The sequence below is a fragment of the Chanodichthys erythropterus genome, chromosome 2 (genome assembly GCF_024489055.1).
Source record: "Chanodichthys erythropterus isolate Z2021 chromosome 2, ASM2448905v1, whole genome shotgun sequence".
In the NCBI taxonomy this organism is placed as follows: Eukaryota; Metazoa; Chordata; class Actinopteri; order Cypriniformes; family Xenocyprididae; genus Chanodichthys; species Chanodichthys erythropterus.
The window spans coordinates 18,036,014-18,054,697 of record NC_090222.1 but is presented as its reverse complement, the minus strand read 5'-3'; the positions used below and the strand labels follow the sequence as shown (position 1 = coordinate 18,054,697).

The 18,684-nt window shown below is 37.0% G+C and overlaps 2 protein-coding genes across 2 annotated transcripts in view; both read right to left on the bottom strand.

Annotated features, from left to right (window-relative positions):
- The window catches only part of ephb6 (eph receptor B6), a 70,593-nt gene extending 68,511 nt beyond the window's left edge, over positions 1 to 2,082 (bottom strand). The window contains exon 1 of the mRNA XM_067393380.1: positions 2,026 to 2,082. The gene's annotated coding sequence lies outside the window, so the exon portion shown is untranslated. The remainder of the gene's footprint in view (positions 1 to 2,025) is intronic.
- Positions 2,083 to 7,002: 4,920 nt separating this feature from the next.
- Positions 7,003 to 18,015, bottom strand: slc2a3b (solute carrier family 2 member 3b). Its single transcript, XM_067403251.1, has 12 exons — positions 17,868 to 18,015; positions 17,014 to 17,154; positions 12,921 to 13,022; positions 12,670 to 12,830; positions 12,330 to 12,570; positions 10,928 to 11,090; positions 10,602 to 10,789; positions 9,443 to 9,547; positions 9,156 to 9,257; positions 8,929 to 8,985; positions 8,613 to 8,813; positions 7,003 to 8,523 (listed from the first exon to the last, which is right to left on the bottom strand). Exons 2-12 carry the CDS (start codon positions 17,035 to 17,037, stop codon positions 8,266 to 8,268), a joined length of 1,602 nt encoding a protein of 533 aa, XP_067259352.1. The 5' UTR covers positions 17,038 to 17,154; positions 17,868 to 18,015; the 3' UTR covers positions 7,003 to 8,265.
- Positions 18,016 to 18,684: the final 669 nt, after the last annotated feature.

The following is an 18,684-nucleotide window of genomic DNA, read 5'->3' as shown; positions in this document are numbered from 1 at the left end:
ATTTTAACATAATTTCTTTCTTTTTAGAATCACTCAGTTATGTTAGAATTTGATGAATGGTTATAGATAAATTCCATGAAGTGATGATAGATAGATAGTGTGATCAACTAATTGTTTAGAAATTAAACATTTAATTTGTATACACACACACGTTTGTTTTTGTGAATTGTGGGGACTTTCCATAGGCCGCAATGCATTTTATACTGTACAAACCGTACTTTCCATCCCCCTACCCTACCCCTAACCCTAAACCTAACCATCACAGGAAACTGTGCACACCTTTATTTTTTTCACAAAAACATAATTTAGTATTTTTATTAATTAATTTACATTGTGGGGACCGGTGGCTGGTCCCCACGATGTAGGTGAACTCAGGTTTATATTACATCGTGGGGACATTTGGTCCCCACAATGTAATATAAACAAAAGCACACACACACACACATTCGAACAACGAAGATATTTCTTATGGTCACCGAAAGCTGCATTCATTTGGTTAAAAAAATACATTGTGAAATATTATTGCCATTTCAAATAACTGGTTTTCAATAAATTGTTTTGTATTTTAATATATTTTTCCATAGGTAATTTATTCCTGTGATGGCAAAGCTGAATTTTCAGCATCAATACTTCAGTCTTCAGTGTCACATGACCCTTCAGAAATGAACATTATAAATATCTTTACTGTCACTTTAAACAATTTAATGGATCCTTGCTGAATAAAAGTGTTATTTATTTACTTACTTACCTACCTACCTACCTACCTACCTACCATTACTGGTACCTTATTTAATTGTTTTTATCATTTATTATTATTTCTTTTCATTTTTGTCACTGCTTTTGTGGCGTACACTGATCCTTTGGTAAAACTTTATAAATATAATAATGTCAATAAAGTACTCTGAAATTATAATTTAATTATTAACAACTGGTAATGCAAGTAAAAATTGTATTTAATATGATAGAATCAACCTGACTACCTGTGCAGAATGGATGAAAATAATAAAAATATTGTCCCGGGGCAATGCGATTTTAGCAATGTTCCTTGATTACATAAAAAAAAAAAAAAATTTTGATGGTCAGATCAGGTAGAAAAGTTCCTTTGACTTTTTACAATGCATATAGTCCCATATAGTCTTTTCTATTCATGCGCATAAACACGTATTGTAATGTGAGCTTAAATGCAAAGCACAATAACGGATTCAGATAAGTTAGAAAAAAAGAGTGGTAGATACAAGCTTCTGTGAAACAACATGTTCCTTGCAGACTCTGGCATTCCAAATACCTCACACACACACACACACACACACACACACACACACAAAATGAGTCACTGAGAGCTTTTTCACAAGAGCTCACTATAAGATGCCAACTTCATCAATCCATCTATTTAAACTGCTCATGTCTGCAACGCTTTGACTGAAAACCCCATTTAGCCAATAGAAAAATAAGACAGAGAGAAAGAAAAACTGCAGATGAAAAGACGCAGAGATGTACAGTAAAGTGGGTGAGTGGGGTCTCTGTATTATCACAGGACTGAACAGTCAATGGGGAGAAGGAGGGCCATTATAACAGCTATAATATCAGAAAAAAAGGGGCCGGAGAGTTGGGAAGGGGGGTCGCATGGGTCAGAGAGAGACAAAGGTTACACAACAAATTATTCACCCCTCCGCTGGCTCTATTCTGCACCCTTTTGTTAAGCATAAACGCAGCTTGGCAGGATCCACAGAAAGCTCTTCAATTCACAGTAACAACTCATAAACAGCCACTCATTATACAGTACAAGGGTCCGTTCAGATCTCCAGCCTCAGACTGACACAAACACATGCACTAAAGCCATCACATGTACAGATGTTAATGAGAGTGAACTGTTCTAACCACAAACAGACCTACAAACTCATTCAGAGACTCATTCACATGTTGACACACACTCTGAACCGGACCGGACAGTAAGAGCCTCCAAAACGCGCACACACACACACAGGGGGGGCTGAGAGCACCAGGGGAGCAAAGGAAGTTTCATACCTTCTTCAGCTGAACTGTGCTGGACCACAAGAGAGACAGACAGAAAGATCCTCCACATTTCCATCAGAGCAACACACAAGAGAAGTCCAGAGAGGAAGAACACAGGAGAGGGAGACAGGAGGAGAGAGAGAGAAGGGAGGAGGAGTCTGTCTACTCGTTTTTATCTCAGATTAAAGAGAGGAGAGAAAGAGAGGGGGTGGGGGAGCAGGGAGGAGTATTTATGTATGATGATGATTATGACTGAGAAGTCACTGAGCAAAGAACAAGGAGAGAGAGAGAGATGAAGGGACCGGTAAACTGACTTTAGCTACTCAATGTGATGGAAAGCCTAAAACAAGTTCGGCTAGTTCGCAGAAAAAGTGTCTAGACACGCAGGAGACAGACGCTCTCACAGTCACATTTCGTGAAGGCTCTGGTTTGGCATGCTGATCGGGCACGGCAAGCCAGATTGGAAATATGCATCACTCAGTAAAAGAAGCTTGGAAACCTGCCTGTGCGTTTTCTTTTCTTCTCTTCTTTCAACTGCTTTTTTCCCCCTGGAAAAAAAGACATATTTTGAATACTTTCTTTTGGCCTTGGTCATGTCTCATTTTCCAGACACACACACACATATACATATATATATATATATATATATATATATATATATACATACATACAAAGGTTCTTCAATATAGACATAGAGGCTGTTGTATTCCTGAAGACTAGTGTTGTGCAATTATCTCTTTGAAAACAGCGCCTTCTGGTGGACACATAGTGACTGCAGAGGACATCAGTGGTGCCCTACACCAGTGTTTCCCAACCCTGTTCCTGGAGGCACACCAACACTGCACATTTTGCATGTCTCTCTAATCAAACTCACCTGATTCAAGTCATCAGCTCATTAGTAGAGACTCCAAGACCTGAAATGGGTGCGTCAGACAAATGAGACATGCAAAATGTGCAGTGTTGGTGTGCCTCCAGGAACAGGGTTGGGAAACACTGCCCTACACACCATCTATGGAAGCCCATTTCCACCACTTAAGAAAAAAAATTATTTGATAAATCATAATTATGGCATAAAAAGTCATAATTATGACATGCTAAGACATACTAAGTCAAATTACAAGTTATAAAAAGTACAATCATGACATCATAATTATGATAAAGTAAATAATTAAGCTACTAAATCATAATGTTGACCGTTTACAGTCATAATTTTGACTTTTTAATGACAACTATGATTTACAAAAGCATAGTTTTTTTTAGTTATGTGGCAAAAATGGGCTTTCATAACATCCTGTTATGAAATATTCCATCATAAACAGCCGCCTCCCTTTCTGACAGTTATTCGGCTGTTCCTCTTCGCCCCTATCTCCTCTTTTATTATAATTTACCTGTACCTTACACATTTATATCTATTTTATTCCTCTATTTTATCCAGTTCCGTAGTCAGAATCGGGGTTAGCTTGAAGCTCGAGGTAAGTCTCGAGCGTGAGTTTGTCCTTCAAGGACAGAAAGCCACATTTGTTTACCATATTTCAAAGGACGGGATGAGCAGGAGAAGTGAAGTGAAAAGAAATATGACAGCATGTCATACCGGAAGTGAACAATATAACACCAGTGAGAATAAAACCACATATTTAATCAATGTTTTTAAACATCTGTCGTTAAAAGTCTAATTCATTCTGCGGAAGAACATTGTTTTAGTTGTGCTTCGGCTCTGCTAGGACTGTCAAAAGATTAATCGCGATTAATCGCATCCAAAATAAAAGTTTGTGTTTACATAATATATGTGCGTGTACTGTATATACATCCAAAATAAGAAATATTTGGATATATTAAGAAATATTTGGATATATATATATATATATATTTGGATATATATATATATATATATATATATATATATATATATATATATATATATATATATATATATATGTATATTATATATAAATATTTTACTTAAAAAGGTCTTTTAAACAAATGAGATTTACATAAGAAGGAGGAAACAATGGAGTTTGAAACTCAATGTATGTCTTTTCCATGTACTGAGCTCTTGTTATTCAACTATGCCGAGGTAAATTAAATTTTTGATTCTAGGGCACCTTTAAATATATACATGAATATGTGTGCATTTATACATAATAATTATACACCGTACACACACATATCTGTAGCCTACGCACAAACTTTTATTTTGCGCGATTAATCTTTTGACAGCCCTAATTTAAATATATCTTGAATTTCTTCTTTAAAGAAATAATAACAAGGGGTTGAAAAGTAATAACACTACAATAGGCTACAAATGTTTTTGTGAGGGGGGCCTTGGCATAAAAAGGCAAAAAGGTTGGGAACCAAAGTTTTGAGAGAAACTGCGTACACACATCATTCACGTGCGCGTCTCATTTCTGTAAATAGAGAAAAGTTGCTCTTACCTAGTTATTTTTTGCAAACATACTTTGCGGACATTCTTTAAAACTTAAAAGTACGTACTCTGCTCAGTAATACATTAACTTAAACACATAAGCTCAAGTCAACCTGCCATACCAAACAAGACCACAGGAAGATACCAAAGGACTGAATTTATCCTCTCAAACTTCTCCAAAACACGCTTGTTCGACGAGCATCCGTTATAAAACACTCCCAGTAACGTACATTTGACAACGATGCAAATATTGAACTGTGTTCATGAAGAAATACGATGTCAGTGAGTCGAGAGCGCACGTGCGGTTTGTTTGCGCATGCCTTATGAACGACTCCTGTATGTCACTGTAATCGTCCTTACCTTCTTTGCAATAGTCGTCCACCAAAACCTTTTTAGCGACTCTGGTTTCTTTTTCCAACTGAGAGAGTTTGCGTTTTGAGCCACCATTCAGTCAGTATTTCACCGCAGCACGATGAGAAACGGCCCGGGCTGAACCGAAACAATCACAGAATACGTATGAGAGAGGTGGTGCCTTGTTTTAAATGTATTTTTAATTAATTTAATTTATCGTTTAATGTAACAACTTTTTTGTGTTAAAAAAATTACAAAAATTATATCATGATAAATTAATATACAACATGAATCCATTTTCCAAACCGTGTTTTTGTCTTAACCTGAATTATTATGGTACACTTATAATAAGTGTTTATATTCGGACTATTTCAGACCGGACTAGTAGGACCCGCCGCAGAGTATCACAGTAACTGCGTGACTCGCCATAGACATACACGGAGAAAAGTAGCTCCGGTTAGAATGTTCTCCGCAAGACGCATGCAGTTCTGTTTATTAACCGCTAGAGGGCCAAAAATCGCGGACAGCAGCTTTATTTAATGAATTATATTAATATATTGAAATTATTTTTAAGTTACACTATATTGCCAAAAGTATTGGGACACCCCTCCAAATCATTGAATTCAGGTGTTCCATTCACTTCCATGGCCACAGGTGTATAAAATCAAGCACCTAGGAATGCAGACTACTTCTACAAACATTTGTGAAAGAATGGGTCGCTCTCAGGAGCTCAGTGAATTCAAGCGTGGTACCATGATTGATAGGTTTCCATTCGACCATATGTGAAATTTCCTCACTACTAAATATTCCACGGTCAACTGTTAGTGGTATCATAACAAAGTGCGAACAACAGCAACTCAGCCATGAAGCAGTAGGCCACGTAAAATCACAGAGCGGGGTCAGCGCATGCTGAGGCACACAGTGTGCAGAAGTCGCCAACTTTCTGCAGAGTCAATAGCCACAGACCTCCAAACTTCGTGTGGCCTTCAGTTTAGCTCAAGAACAGTGTGTAGAGAGCTTCATGGAATGGGTTTCCATGGCCGAGCAGCTGCATCCAAGCCTTACGTCACCAAGTGCAATGCAAAGCATCGGATGCAGTGGTGTAAAACACGCCGCCACTGGACTCTAGAGCAGTGGAGATGTGTTCTCTGGAGTGACGAATCACGCTTCTATGTCTGGCAATCCGATGGACAAGTCTGGGTTTGGCGTTGCCAGGAGAACGGTACTTGCCTGACTGCATTGTGCCAAGTGTAAAGTTTGGTGGAGGGGGATTATGGTCTGGGGTTGTTTTTCAGAGGTTGGTCTTGGCCCCTTAGTTCCGGTGAAAGGAACTCTTAATGCTTCAGCATACCAAGACATTTTTGACAATTTCATGCTTCCAACTTTGTGGGAACAGTTTGGGGATGGCCCCTTTCTGTTCCAATATAACTCGCACCAATGCACAAAGCAACTTCCATAAAGACATGGAGGAGTGCGTTTGGTGTGGAGGAACTTGACTGGCCTGCACAGAGTCCTGACCTCAACCCAACAGATCACCTTTGGGATGAATTAGAGTGAAGACTGCGAGCCGGGCCTTCTCGCCAACATCACTGTCTGTCCACACAAATGCGCCTCTAGAAGAATGGTCAAAAATTCCCATAAACACAATCCTAAATCTTGTGGAAAACCTTTTCAAAAGATTTGAAGCTGTTATAGCTGCAAAGGGTGGGCCAACTCCATATTAAACCCTACGGATTAAGAATAGGGTGTCATTAAAGTTCACGATGCATGTAAAGGCAGGTGTCCCAAAACTTTTGGCAATCTCGCAGCCCCCCTGGAGGGTCTCTGAGAACTCCTAGTGGCCCACAGGTTTAAAACCACTGTTCTAAACCATCCCGACAGGACTAAAATATAAACAATTATAATAGGCTTACCACTGTTAATCAGGGTAAGACAAAAACACGTTTTGGAAGAAGGATTGATGATCAATTTTGGAAAAAAAGTTACATAGCTTACCTTTTAAACATTTGGAATAGCCTCTTTTAAAAATAAATCAGATGCTATTATTAGATTACAGTAAATCTCATGATTGCGGCTTACAAATGAAGCAATATCTATTTGAATATGTGACACTTCTTGACGATACAACTTGTCACGACAATGAAAAGGCCTGTTACATGACAGTTATCTCAAAAAATATGTAGAGTTCCTGTGATGCAAACAGTCACAAACGCAAGTCAAATCAAATAATGTGGGAATGTTTTAATCTCGTCAATCTCATAAAATATGCTTCCAAGTGCTTACGGTATTAAATATACTCATGTTTAGGACATTGTGCTTGAAGCAAAACTAAAAACATCACAATTTGGAAACAAATTTAATTATAAAAGCTATAAATAAAACAAAATATATAAATATATATATAAAACATTCATAAAAAAATCTTTGGTACCTATGTGGTAAAAATCCACAAAGCATCTCAATCATGCAGTCAGAGTGCAACATAATACAGTAATAAATGTAAACAAACCAAAATATATTCATATTTACAGTGTTGAGCAATACTTTTACAGTAAACAGTCCTAATTACCCCCCAAAACAAATGGGGTCTAATTAAAAACTGAAAATATGAGATGCACATAGACCCATGTTAAACAATAAATGTGTGCTTGTGATTGCTGGGCTGTCATGATTAACTTTCATATGATCCTGTATCAGTAGTGTTCATACAGTCAGGTGGAGTAACAGCCGTTATGAGAAATACTTCAGGGATGAATAACACCATTTAAACACAGATTCCTACCTTCAGCAAGACTTCTAACACCAGTATCACCTACATAAACATCATCACATGCTTAAATACATAACTGAACATGTACAGTGGGACTCAAAATTATATTGAAAATTTAGGATTTTAAATCCAATTAAATAGTAAAAAGAATAAGAATTATTTCAGATTCTGTCTCTAAGTTGCAACTCAATAATAACATTTTTGACACTGACTCTGTGAACTCCTTTGCACAAAAGACCGGAAACTCATGGACTGAAGCCATAACAGCACAACAAGTTGTCTAAAGGACAGCAGTATTAAAGGCCATCAGAGTCTGATTAGTGTGTAAATTACCGCGAGTCTGATTTAAGTCTTTGAGAAATTTGTTAATTAACTATGTTAATTAACTATTTAAATACATGTTAATCAGTTTAATATTCCACATGATTATAGACAAGTGCTTAGTGCTCAGTAGAATACACATCAGTTATCTTAAAAATATAACCACACTCTATATCTGACTAAACATTCAGCAATTTATCATAATGCATCTGCAACCACATGTAACACTTACTTGCTCCATAATGACTTTAAAATGGCCAATTATAAAAAGGCTTCCAATACCATCCAAGCTAATACCTCCAAGCTATTTCCTTTGTAATAATGCCCATTATTTAGCTGTATTTGCCCATTTGGGATGTCAATCTTGTGTGTAGATTATGGGGTTTCTCTATAGGTTTGTTCCACTTTTCTCCTGTCCAGCCAGCTCAGTCATCTGAATCTTGTCTGATGTTGGGGACACTGGCATAGTGACGGCACCCTCTGGGGACGTGTAGGTGGCAGCGTTGGAGCCTGCAGCATTGGAAAATCCACTGGCAATGTCCTCAAATGTCCGGCCTTTGGTCTCGGGAACCCGGAAGTAGGTAAACACGAAGAAGAAGATGAGGAGGATGAGGAATATGATAAACACATATGGGCCGCACAATTTCTGGAAAGGAAGCAAGGTCATAATTATGTTTAGTTCTTGTGTGTCCATGAAAAATGTGATACTGCTGAATTCTGAGACAAGGTTCTTACCAATAGTGGTAGGAAAGACAGTCCAACAATGAAGCTGGCGGTCCAGTTGCAGCATCCCGCCACAGCGATGGCTGCCGGGCGTGGACCCTGAGCGAATAACTCTGCCACTATGAACCAAGGGATTGGTCCTGGTCCCATCTCAAAACTGGCCACAAATCCTAACACTGCCAGAATGGCCACAATGCTGATTGCTGGAATTCCCTGCTTGCCGGAAATTGAATCATTTGTGAAGAGAAAAAAAGAGGAAGGATACACTTCAGTTAATGAATTCTAACATAATGTAAGTTTGCATTCATTAGTAAGATCACACACTCACCCCTTCAGATGCAGGCTGGGCGATGACAGTGCTATTCGCAACAGCGTCTTTAAGGTTCTGAAGACAGAATGAATTCATAAAAATATAATGTCTCTATTCTCTAATATTTAATTTAAATAATCCTTAGTTAAATCTATCCCATTTACTTCTGAAGATCAGTAGGCCCATTTAATGATCATATATATTACATTTATGTAATTATATATATATTGTATATCAAAACTCACCACAAGTTGAAGAGAAATAGTCATGAGCAGAACGCAGAAAGTCATTCCAGCCAGTCCGATCATATGAAGTGTTCTTCTCCCTGCCCTCTCCACCAGGAAGAGCTGTTGAGCAAAGCAGCGGGAGCATCAACACTGTTCTTTATTCCACCCTCACAAAAGTACTTTAAAAGATATACAAGGGCATGATATTGCAAATGCAAGGGTGATGTAAAACTGTTTACCTACAGTACAGGTCTTTTCAAATGTTTTGTTTATGTGAGTATATTAGCTCAGCTGTGTAAACTTACAGAGACGACAGTGAAGAGAGTGTTGACTGCACCCACTCCAATGGTGGCAATGACTGGCTCAGTGATACCTGCCTTTCGGAAGATCTGTGTCGAGTAATAAATTACCTGGAAAATGTACAGAAAATGCAGCTGTTTAACATCTAGAACAGTTCATGTAAATACTTGAAGTTGAACGGGAAAATATGGAAGGAAGCTTAAGAATTCAGGGTTAAAACAAACACCCATTAATCAGTATTTTTGTCTTGTTTTACAGTAAAAATATCTGAACATTATTAAAACATGATACATTTACTTAAGAAAATTGTGCATGACTTGTTATAGGGAATATTAAGTTTATTTTTCTTAACTCATTGGAAAATAGTTCTGCTTGTTTTAAGCATAAAAAAAAACAAAAATATTTCAGCCCAAATTTATATGGACATGAAATATTGATTTGAGCTGACATGTTTTATTAGCTTAAAACTTCCACAAAGCAAAATAATTCCTAGCAAGTGACTTTGAGCCAAAAAAAACGTAATTACCTATATATATTTGAGGCATTTTCAACAAGAATAGAAGATGACAAAGAAAAAGAAAAATATATATTTAAAAAAATTACACACCATATTTACAAGGTACATATAGTATACAGTCAAACCAAAATTTATTCAGACACCTTGAACATTTCATTCTTTAATACAGTTTATTCACTTTAGTTTTAAAAAAAAATGGTAATAAAATATGACAAGTTAAACTATGTCAGAAAAAAATTCATCTTAATCATATCAGATAACACGATAACATGGTCAGGTCGAAGTGTCTGAATAATTTTTGGTTCCAAATTTTTTATCAATTTTACTAGTAGTTCATTGTATGAAGAATTTTTGGGTATAATATGTCACAGTTTACTTTATTTTGCTATCCTCACTTAAATGAACAATAGTGTCCCGCACCCACTAGTAAAAATATATCAAAAATGTCTAAATAATTTTTGGTTTGACTCTATATCTTGTATTAAACTGCAGATGTTTAGTATTGTTACCCGTGAAAACCAGTCACTGCTGACTATAAATATGTTACAGGATGAACAGGATGTGCTAATCAAAGATCATTATGTAAAGCTTTTACGTAACTAGTGTGGGGACATGTAGGTGAAAGAGTGTGGAGTGTGGAGACTCACAGCGTTGATGCCGGACAGTTGCTGGGACAGCTGCAGGATTATGGAGATAATAATGGGCTGTCTGTAGGCGGAGTTACGGAACAGCTCCGGAATAGAAACCTTCTTCTCCATGGACATCTTCATGGCCTCTTCCTTCATCTCACGAATATCATCCTCCACATCTGAATGCCCACGAAGACGTGTCAGCACTGAGAGCAAAAGAAAGAGAGAGAACAACATAGTCAGTGTGGAAGAGTAATTACTGTCCACTTTAGTTGCTCGGGCAGTGCTAAATGGTGTGTTCTGCATGCCTCCTGCTCTTTCCTGAGCAGTCATAGCAGACTCACCTTTGCGTGCCTCTTCCTCCTGGTTGACACTGATCAGCAGGTATCGAGGGCTGTCTGGGCAGAAGATCAGCATAACACTCTGTATCACTGCAGGCAGGATCGTCAGAGCCAGCAATAATGGCCACAAAGACTGAGACCCCAGCAATGACTCCAGACCCAAGATCTACCATAAAAAAATACACAAAAATGACTGATTTATAATTATTTACATTTAAAAAGAATTATTTCTTCACAAATCTGACATCATTACTGAATGTGCAGAGGACACGTCAAGTTCATCCTGTCCCTTGCACAAAGCTATCATGTGACTTCAGAGGGATATAGTATGGAAGCTTGTTTCCGCCAATGAATACAAATAAAAAGGTATAAATGCGACTTTTTTGACTCTTTGACTTTTTTCTCACAATTGCGAGTTTATATCTTGCATTTCTGACCTTACAACACGCAATTGCGAATTTTTCTCGCACTTCTGTAAAACAAGTTCTTTTTTTCCTCAGAATCGGACTTTATAACTAGCATAGAAGTCAGAAATGTGAGTTTATCTCGCAATTGTGAGAAAAAGTCAGAATTTCTCGCAATTGTGAGTTTATATCTCGCATTTTGACATTGTAACTCGCAATTGCGAGGTTTATATCTCGACAAGTCGAGAATTGTGAGTGTAAACTCACAATTGTTAGAAAAAAGTCAGAATTGCGAGTTTATATCGCGAGATTATAACTCGCAATTCTGACTTTATTTCTCGCAATTGTGTTTATATCTTGCAATTGTGACATTATGATTCACAATTCTGACTTTATTTCTCGCAATTGTGAGATTATGATTCACAATTCTGACTTTATTTCTCGCAATTGTGACATTATGATTCACAATTCTGACTTTATTTCTCGCAATTGTGAGTTTATATCTCGCAATTTGACATTGTAACTCGCAATTGCGAGTTTATATCTCACAATTCTGAGACAAGTCGAGAATTGTGAGTGTAAACTCACAATTGTTAGAAAAAAGTCAGAACTGCGAGTTTATATCGCGAGATTATAACTCGCAATTCTGACTTTATTTCTCGCAGTTGTGTTTATATCTCGCAATTGTGAGAAAAAAGTCAGAATTGCGAGATTGCAATTACCTTTTTTATTTTTTATTTAGTAGCAGAAACAAGCTTCCCTACTATAGCACACAAGTTGTACAGACCATTTTTTTTAAATACTTTTATGGTGCTTTTGAATCTACTTTTTGAGCTTGGAGGCTTTGGTGTTATTATAATTGCATGAAAAAAAGAGAAAATTATATGGGTTAAATGAGATATGGGTTAGTAAATGATGACAGAATATGATCCCATATATTGTATATGATATACATGATCCCTATAATCTCTTATTTACAATCATCCAAAGGAAAATCTAACCTGTGCGAACAGGATGCCGATGACCACACCGAGCTGGTGAAGGGTGCCAAAAGCCCCTCGCAGTGCCGTTGGTGAAATTTCACCCACATACATGGGTGTCAGTCCTGTACAAAGACCACAGAACACACCAATCACCAGGCGGCCCACTATCATCAGCTCATAGGAGGTGGAGACTTTGGATAAGCCCATCAGGCCTCCACCAATCAGAGCCAGGATGTTGGACAGCAGCATTGATTTTCGTCTGTAAAGAGAATTTTGGAGATGAATCAAGAAAATGTTTTATATTAGATTCATGTCAAAATAAATTGTGTGATTTTGAATTTGGTCACTATTTCCTCACCTCCCAAGTTTGTCAACTAGAGCGCCAACACTAAGAGACCCAATCATGCCACCAACATTGAAAATGGAAACAGCGATACCCCAGATAATTGTGAGTGTGGTGTCCTGCATGGGGTCTCCAGTGCGCACTAGAGTCACGTTTCTGATGAAGTTCTGCACTTTCTAATCATCAAGAGAGAGAAAGACAGAATTAAGTGATGAAATGTTGTTTTTTTGAAGTCTAAAATGCTACTCACTTAATGAAACATTTACCTCATCGGGTGCGTTGATGACTCCTGTGTTGAAGCCGAACTGTAGGGAGCCGATGACGGCTGTGGACACACAGAACACCAGGTAATATGTCACCTCCTTCATCTGAACAAAAAGAAGGAATACACATACTGTGACATGCAGAATCAATGACAAGAGTAAAGATGAAAGTAACAATGACCCAACAAAGTCTCCAAACTGTCCTATTTCTGAGAGCTGTCCTTAAATCTGAGATTTTTCTGTCCCTCCATTGACAGCTACGCAACTGACACTTTGACGCTTTAAAAAGCTCATAAAGAGATTGTAAAAATAATCCATAAGAATTGAGTGGTTTAATCCAAATTTTCTGAAGGGAAACGCTCGCTTTATATGATGAACAGATTGAATTTAGGCTTTATTCACATATTCATCAACTCACACATCATTTGTGGTAAACAAAAACTCAAGAACCGTGCAAGAACCAATGAGATTCATTCTTGTGTGTTACGCAGCACATTTGATCTTCCGGAAGGTCTGTTTTCACGCATCAAGCAGGTGTGGTTGAGCTTCTGTTCATATTCGCTGATCAATGTTTATGTGAATAAAATATGGATTGGTTTTACAATCACTTTATGAATGTTTTGAAGTGTCAATGTGGTAGGGACAGAAAGATTTCATCAAAAAGATCTTCATTTGTGTTCCAAAGATAACCGAAAGTCTTACGGGTTTGGAACGACATGAGGATGAGTAATTAATGACAGAATTTTTTTAATTCTGCTTTCTAAAGACTGATTGGAAACCATGAGATTAATTATTTGATTCTATTGACAACCACAGCTGTATGTTTCTTTTGTTTTATCTTTCTCTATTTATATATACAGTTTAAAAGTAAAAGTAAGGCCTATAAACCTTCAAACTTTGTTTGAACTTTTCAGAAAACAACATATTACACCATACAGTAATTTCTATGAAAGTGGAACATAAAAATAACATAAATCAGTTGACATAATAACTGGAATGTGTCCCTATGTGCAATTTTTTCCCCTAATCACAGTCTCGCAGAGTCTCCCTCTTGTTTCAAATTAAAAGGAGAAACAGCAACCTAAGCTAATTGTCAGTTATGTTACTTCTGTACGGCTGCAAATAGAATAAACTTGATCAGACATTAATGAGTTCAAATCCAATCCACTCAGACATCCCCTGAACATTTACTACAGTTCTTGCATGGTTACCACAGTTTACTATATCCATGAATATGTAGCCTAGTAACACCAAAGTAACCACAAGGGTGGCTCCCCATTAGAATGACTACAAACTATGGCACATATTATGAAAAATAGCAGCCAAAACAAATCTAGGAACTACAAACTTGCCATAAAATAAGCAGATGAGGTATATATTACACAAAAATCATCTGAAAACAACATATTACACAATACAATAATTTCTCAGAGTATGCATGAAGTGGAACAAAAAAATTACATGAATCAGTTGACATAATAACTGGAAAGTGTCCCTGTGTGTCATTTTTTCCCCCTAATCACAGTCTCTCACAGAGATCTCACAGCTATGTTACTTCTGTACGGCTGCAAATAGAATAAACTTGATCAGAGATTAATGAGTTAAAATCAATCCAATTGATGGAACAAATACGTGTCCGGCACAATGAACTGGCAACCCTTAGTATTGCCCTACTCGGATATGCACCACAAAGACTATTGCAACTTCCATTTCATGCCGACTTTTAGTTAGGGGAGTAATGAGTCACGAATAACAATATCTGATAGCCGGTTCTATAGGGTGTATTGGGTGACATTTGTATTTTTATACGTTTGTAGGGCCTTTTAAAGAGTAACTTAATATTAAGTAATAATACTAAGTCATTTGTAATGATGTTTTCCAAGAAGTAATGGTAATCTGTAGAGGACTGAGCAACTTCCTCACTACTGCATGCAATATTTGGCAAATGTTCATACAAAAACAGCGCACTGCGCCTTTAAACCCGCGCACAGGAACTCCTGCGTGTGCACACCAGTCTGATGTTATGATAAAGACTTAAACACACCTAAACATGCACACACACAAACAGCGGCTGACTCCTGGAGGAGTGACTGTGAACAAGGATATGGATGTCATCATGTGACCTGTAAGAAGCCAGAGCCATCTGTTTAAGCTCATAACGAGTTTAGTTCTGCTGATAAAGTGTGATCCATCACTGCATCATTCATCTCTATTGATCAGTATAGACCAGATCACATATTTGCACCCCCAGTCACCCTCCCTATTCATTTATTACATAAACACATTCAGTTACTCACTTAATAGATTTGTAATGACCCGCAGGGGATGCAAAATTGCACAATTGGATTTGGAATTTCCATTCGGTCTCTCTGTTCCAAAACAAGTGACAACCGGTCGGAATGCTGTTTATATCATGCTCAAGTCTGAACATGCCATCTGAACCCTGCTCTGAACAGGCATTTCTCCTTGTCGGTCTCCTTTGCACATCTCAGTTTCTTAATTCACATGCTGTAATCCTCTCTTTTATTCCAAAATTGCACAGAGATTGTCTTACACATTCCAGGATGATTCCCACAAAAATCAGTTTCTGTGTGTTATCTCTTGTGAAAAAGATGTAAGATGTTAAGCATATTTTTAAGAAGAGTACTTAAGGAAATAAGAATATACTTCAATATAATTCAGCACGAACTGTAATATTTTCAGATGTTAGCTGCAATTAGATTCAATTTATATTAAATGCAATAGGCTGAACTTAACTGGGCTTTTCTGACTCACTTAAAGCGGAACTCAATAAGATTTGCGAAGCTCCCCCTACAGTTTCCTTCAGTGAATCACACTGTCGTAAATACTCCAAGCACAGCTCTGGACTACAACGACTACAACGCTCACCAGCGCAGTAGTTTTGCAAATACAGTACACTCGATGGAGGTAGGTAATTTTCAAAATTGTCTTATAAAGTTATAATATATACATTGTTTTTGAATTACCGTAAAGCATTTTGTCACTCTCGCGTGAACGTGAACATGGGGCGAGAATGTGTCGGGTCGATGCAGCTCAACTTGCAAGTGCTGTTTTCTGGCATAGACGTGCCAGAGGGGGTTAATGCGTGCCTCAAACACACCACTACAAATCAATTAACCATCGTAAGGACTTAGAAAACTATTTATGAAGGTAAAAAAAGTTACTTAGTTCTGCTTTAATAACATAAGTATCTCTATATGTCATGAGTTAAAGTTAAAGTGTGCTGCTGAATGTACTGACAAGCATTTATAGTGAACTAAAATTTACTTTAATGTCATTTCTATTGAAACTTGTACGTTAGTCAACAGATCCAAATAAATGTACTTTTTAAAGCATGACAAAAGATGATTAAAACAATGATTAAATGTATTAAGGGCCGGTTTCACAAACAGGGCTTAGCTTAAGCCAGGATTAGGTCTTAATTCAATTAGGACATTTAATTAGCTTTTATAAACTTTCACTAGAAAAAAAACATCACTGGTGTGCATCTTGAGACAAAACAATGACAATGACATATGTTAAGATATCTCAGTGCAAGTTGCTTTCAGTTAAAACAGCTCAGACATGCATTTTAGTGTGGGAGTAGCTTAAGCCTCGTCTGTGAAACCAGGGGTAAAAGTACTAAAAGTGACTTAAGTGTGTTAAGGTTAAACTATTTTAAGATGTCCTTGTTACAGTCTAATTATACATTTAAGTAATATTAATTAAATACATGTATGGGTTAGGGTTTGGTTTAGGGTTAGTTGCATGTAATTATGCAAACTTTATAGTTATTACTATAGTGATGTGTAACAAGGACACTGTAAAATAAAGTGTTCTCACTTTAAGTACACTTAAGTGGCATTTAGTTAATGTTCTGCAAGTACAGATTTTTAAATATACTTTTAAGATTCAGAGTAAACTAAGTGCAATACACTTAAGCACACTTCTTTCACAAGGGATGTATAAAAATGGTTAAAAATGGTACATTTGATAAGGGTTATGGTGATGGTAAAGCCTTTTCTTATTAACTATAAAGAAGAAAACTAAACATCACAACTTGTATGTAGTGAGAGTTCCAGAGAAATTCCTCTACCTTACTGTCTTTCATCTTCTCCATTCTGCTCTTTGTTGCGAAAGCCAGTTATTGCAACTGAGACGGAGGTCTTGTTCTTCCTCTTCTTGCAGTAAAACCAACCTTATTTGGTTAAACACAAATCCGGATTTGGAAAAGGCTCTAGAGTGGAAATGAACATTTGTTTTCAGTAACACAAAGAAATGAAAAAAACTTTTATGTCTTCTTTAAGAAAAACCATGAAAAAAAAATTGATTTCCTTCAACGGATGTCTGCTGAATTGAGATGTCAGTTAAGCATCACTATTGTGCAAAAAAAAAAAAAAAATTGCAAAGTAGCCTAAATGTAGAAGTCATATATAAGAGGCATCTCTGTCAGCTCAAGATCATCCCTCTCTATATCGCTCAAATGTGGTTAACTCACTTTTTAATGACTTTCCTGTACTCTGACATTTTAAATATTCTACCAGTCAATAAAATCAATCTTGCTTTAGTTTATTAAAGCTTCATGCAGTTCCTTGATTAAAGACAAATCTTCTGGTTATGCACATAGTCTGAAGTTATAGCTGCATTTATGCATCAAAAGTTTCAAACAAACACAGTATTACATTGATAATTATATCAGTAAAACACATTTTTTTCCATTATAGTAAAAACAAATCCTGAAAGTGTTCAAAAATAATTACAATAAACTCTACTGCATTCATAGTTATTTTAATAACGATTTAAGGCAATAATTAAACTATTTTAACATTTAAATAACGTTTAGATACTTATGAGGCAAAATTGCTCAATATTGTTATAAAAGATCATTCCAATGCTAATTATAATATGTTATATTCTTACGTAATGATAATGTAAAATGATCATATTTACGTTTGTGTTTGCAGAGCTCGTGCGTCGATCAGGTAGTTGCTGGTATGTGATGAAACACTCTCGCGCTCGGGGCTTTTATGGGGAATGAGACACGAGCACAAGCACGTTGCACTTTTTTTGTCGTCACAGCCATGCTCCCCCTGTTTCTGTAACATTTGAGTCACCGGATTAAACGAGAACTTTATTTTAAGTCATTCGCGTAACATCCTTTCATAGGAAATGGTCGTGTCTCAAAACAAAACTAGAACAGCCTACCTAGACAGCACCAGAGCATCATAGGCGCGAGCAGTTGGGAACGCGCCTAAGTCAATAACTCTATCTAGATAGGCAGCTAATGATATGTTTGAGACCTGCCTCTATTTTATGTCCTTATTTGGTTAATCGACACAGTAGACTGGACATGAATCGCGCCTCTGTTCATCTCGCGCAGCATCCCACCAGAAAAAAAGCCGCTGCCTGACAATAAAACGGTTATTGTTGTCATGTGAGAGGTTCTGTGAGAAAATTACGTCTTTTATGTTTGTAAACAAGTAGTCCTCTCTTCCGAGATTGGACAATTTGCGGGGTTTGCTGGCACTTCATACAAGTGTGTGATCTAGTGATAACAATTTCGTTGCCTACGCTCATATAGCTGTCATTTGTTCAGTGAAAATGTCCATTACAAATTAATTTCGATCATATTAGACGCACTTAACAATCAAGAATAACTTTGAAATGAATGACTGATGTGCGTATTTGTTTTTCTGGCAGTGTAGATACAGTAGGAAATGACATGAAAGTGTAATTTGTACAATGTAATAATGCATAGCCTAATAAT

What these genes read in the sequence shown, in the direction of transcription:
- slc2a3b (XM_067403251.1), bottom strand. Translation starts at nt 17,037, where the DNA reads ATGGAGAAGATGAAAGACAGTAAG. An exon ending in GGAGGAAGAGGCACGCAAAG is followed by an intron (nt 10,790 to 10,927) that starts GTGAGTCTGCTA and finishes TTTTGCTCTCAG; the next exon opens with TGCTGACACGTCTTCGTGGG. An exon ending in TGTCTTTCCTACCACTATTG is followed by an intron (nt 8,524 to 8,612) that starts GTAAGAACCTTG and finishes CTTCCTTTCCAG; the next exon opens with AAATTGTGCGGCCCATATGT.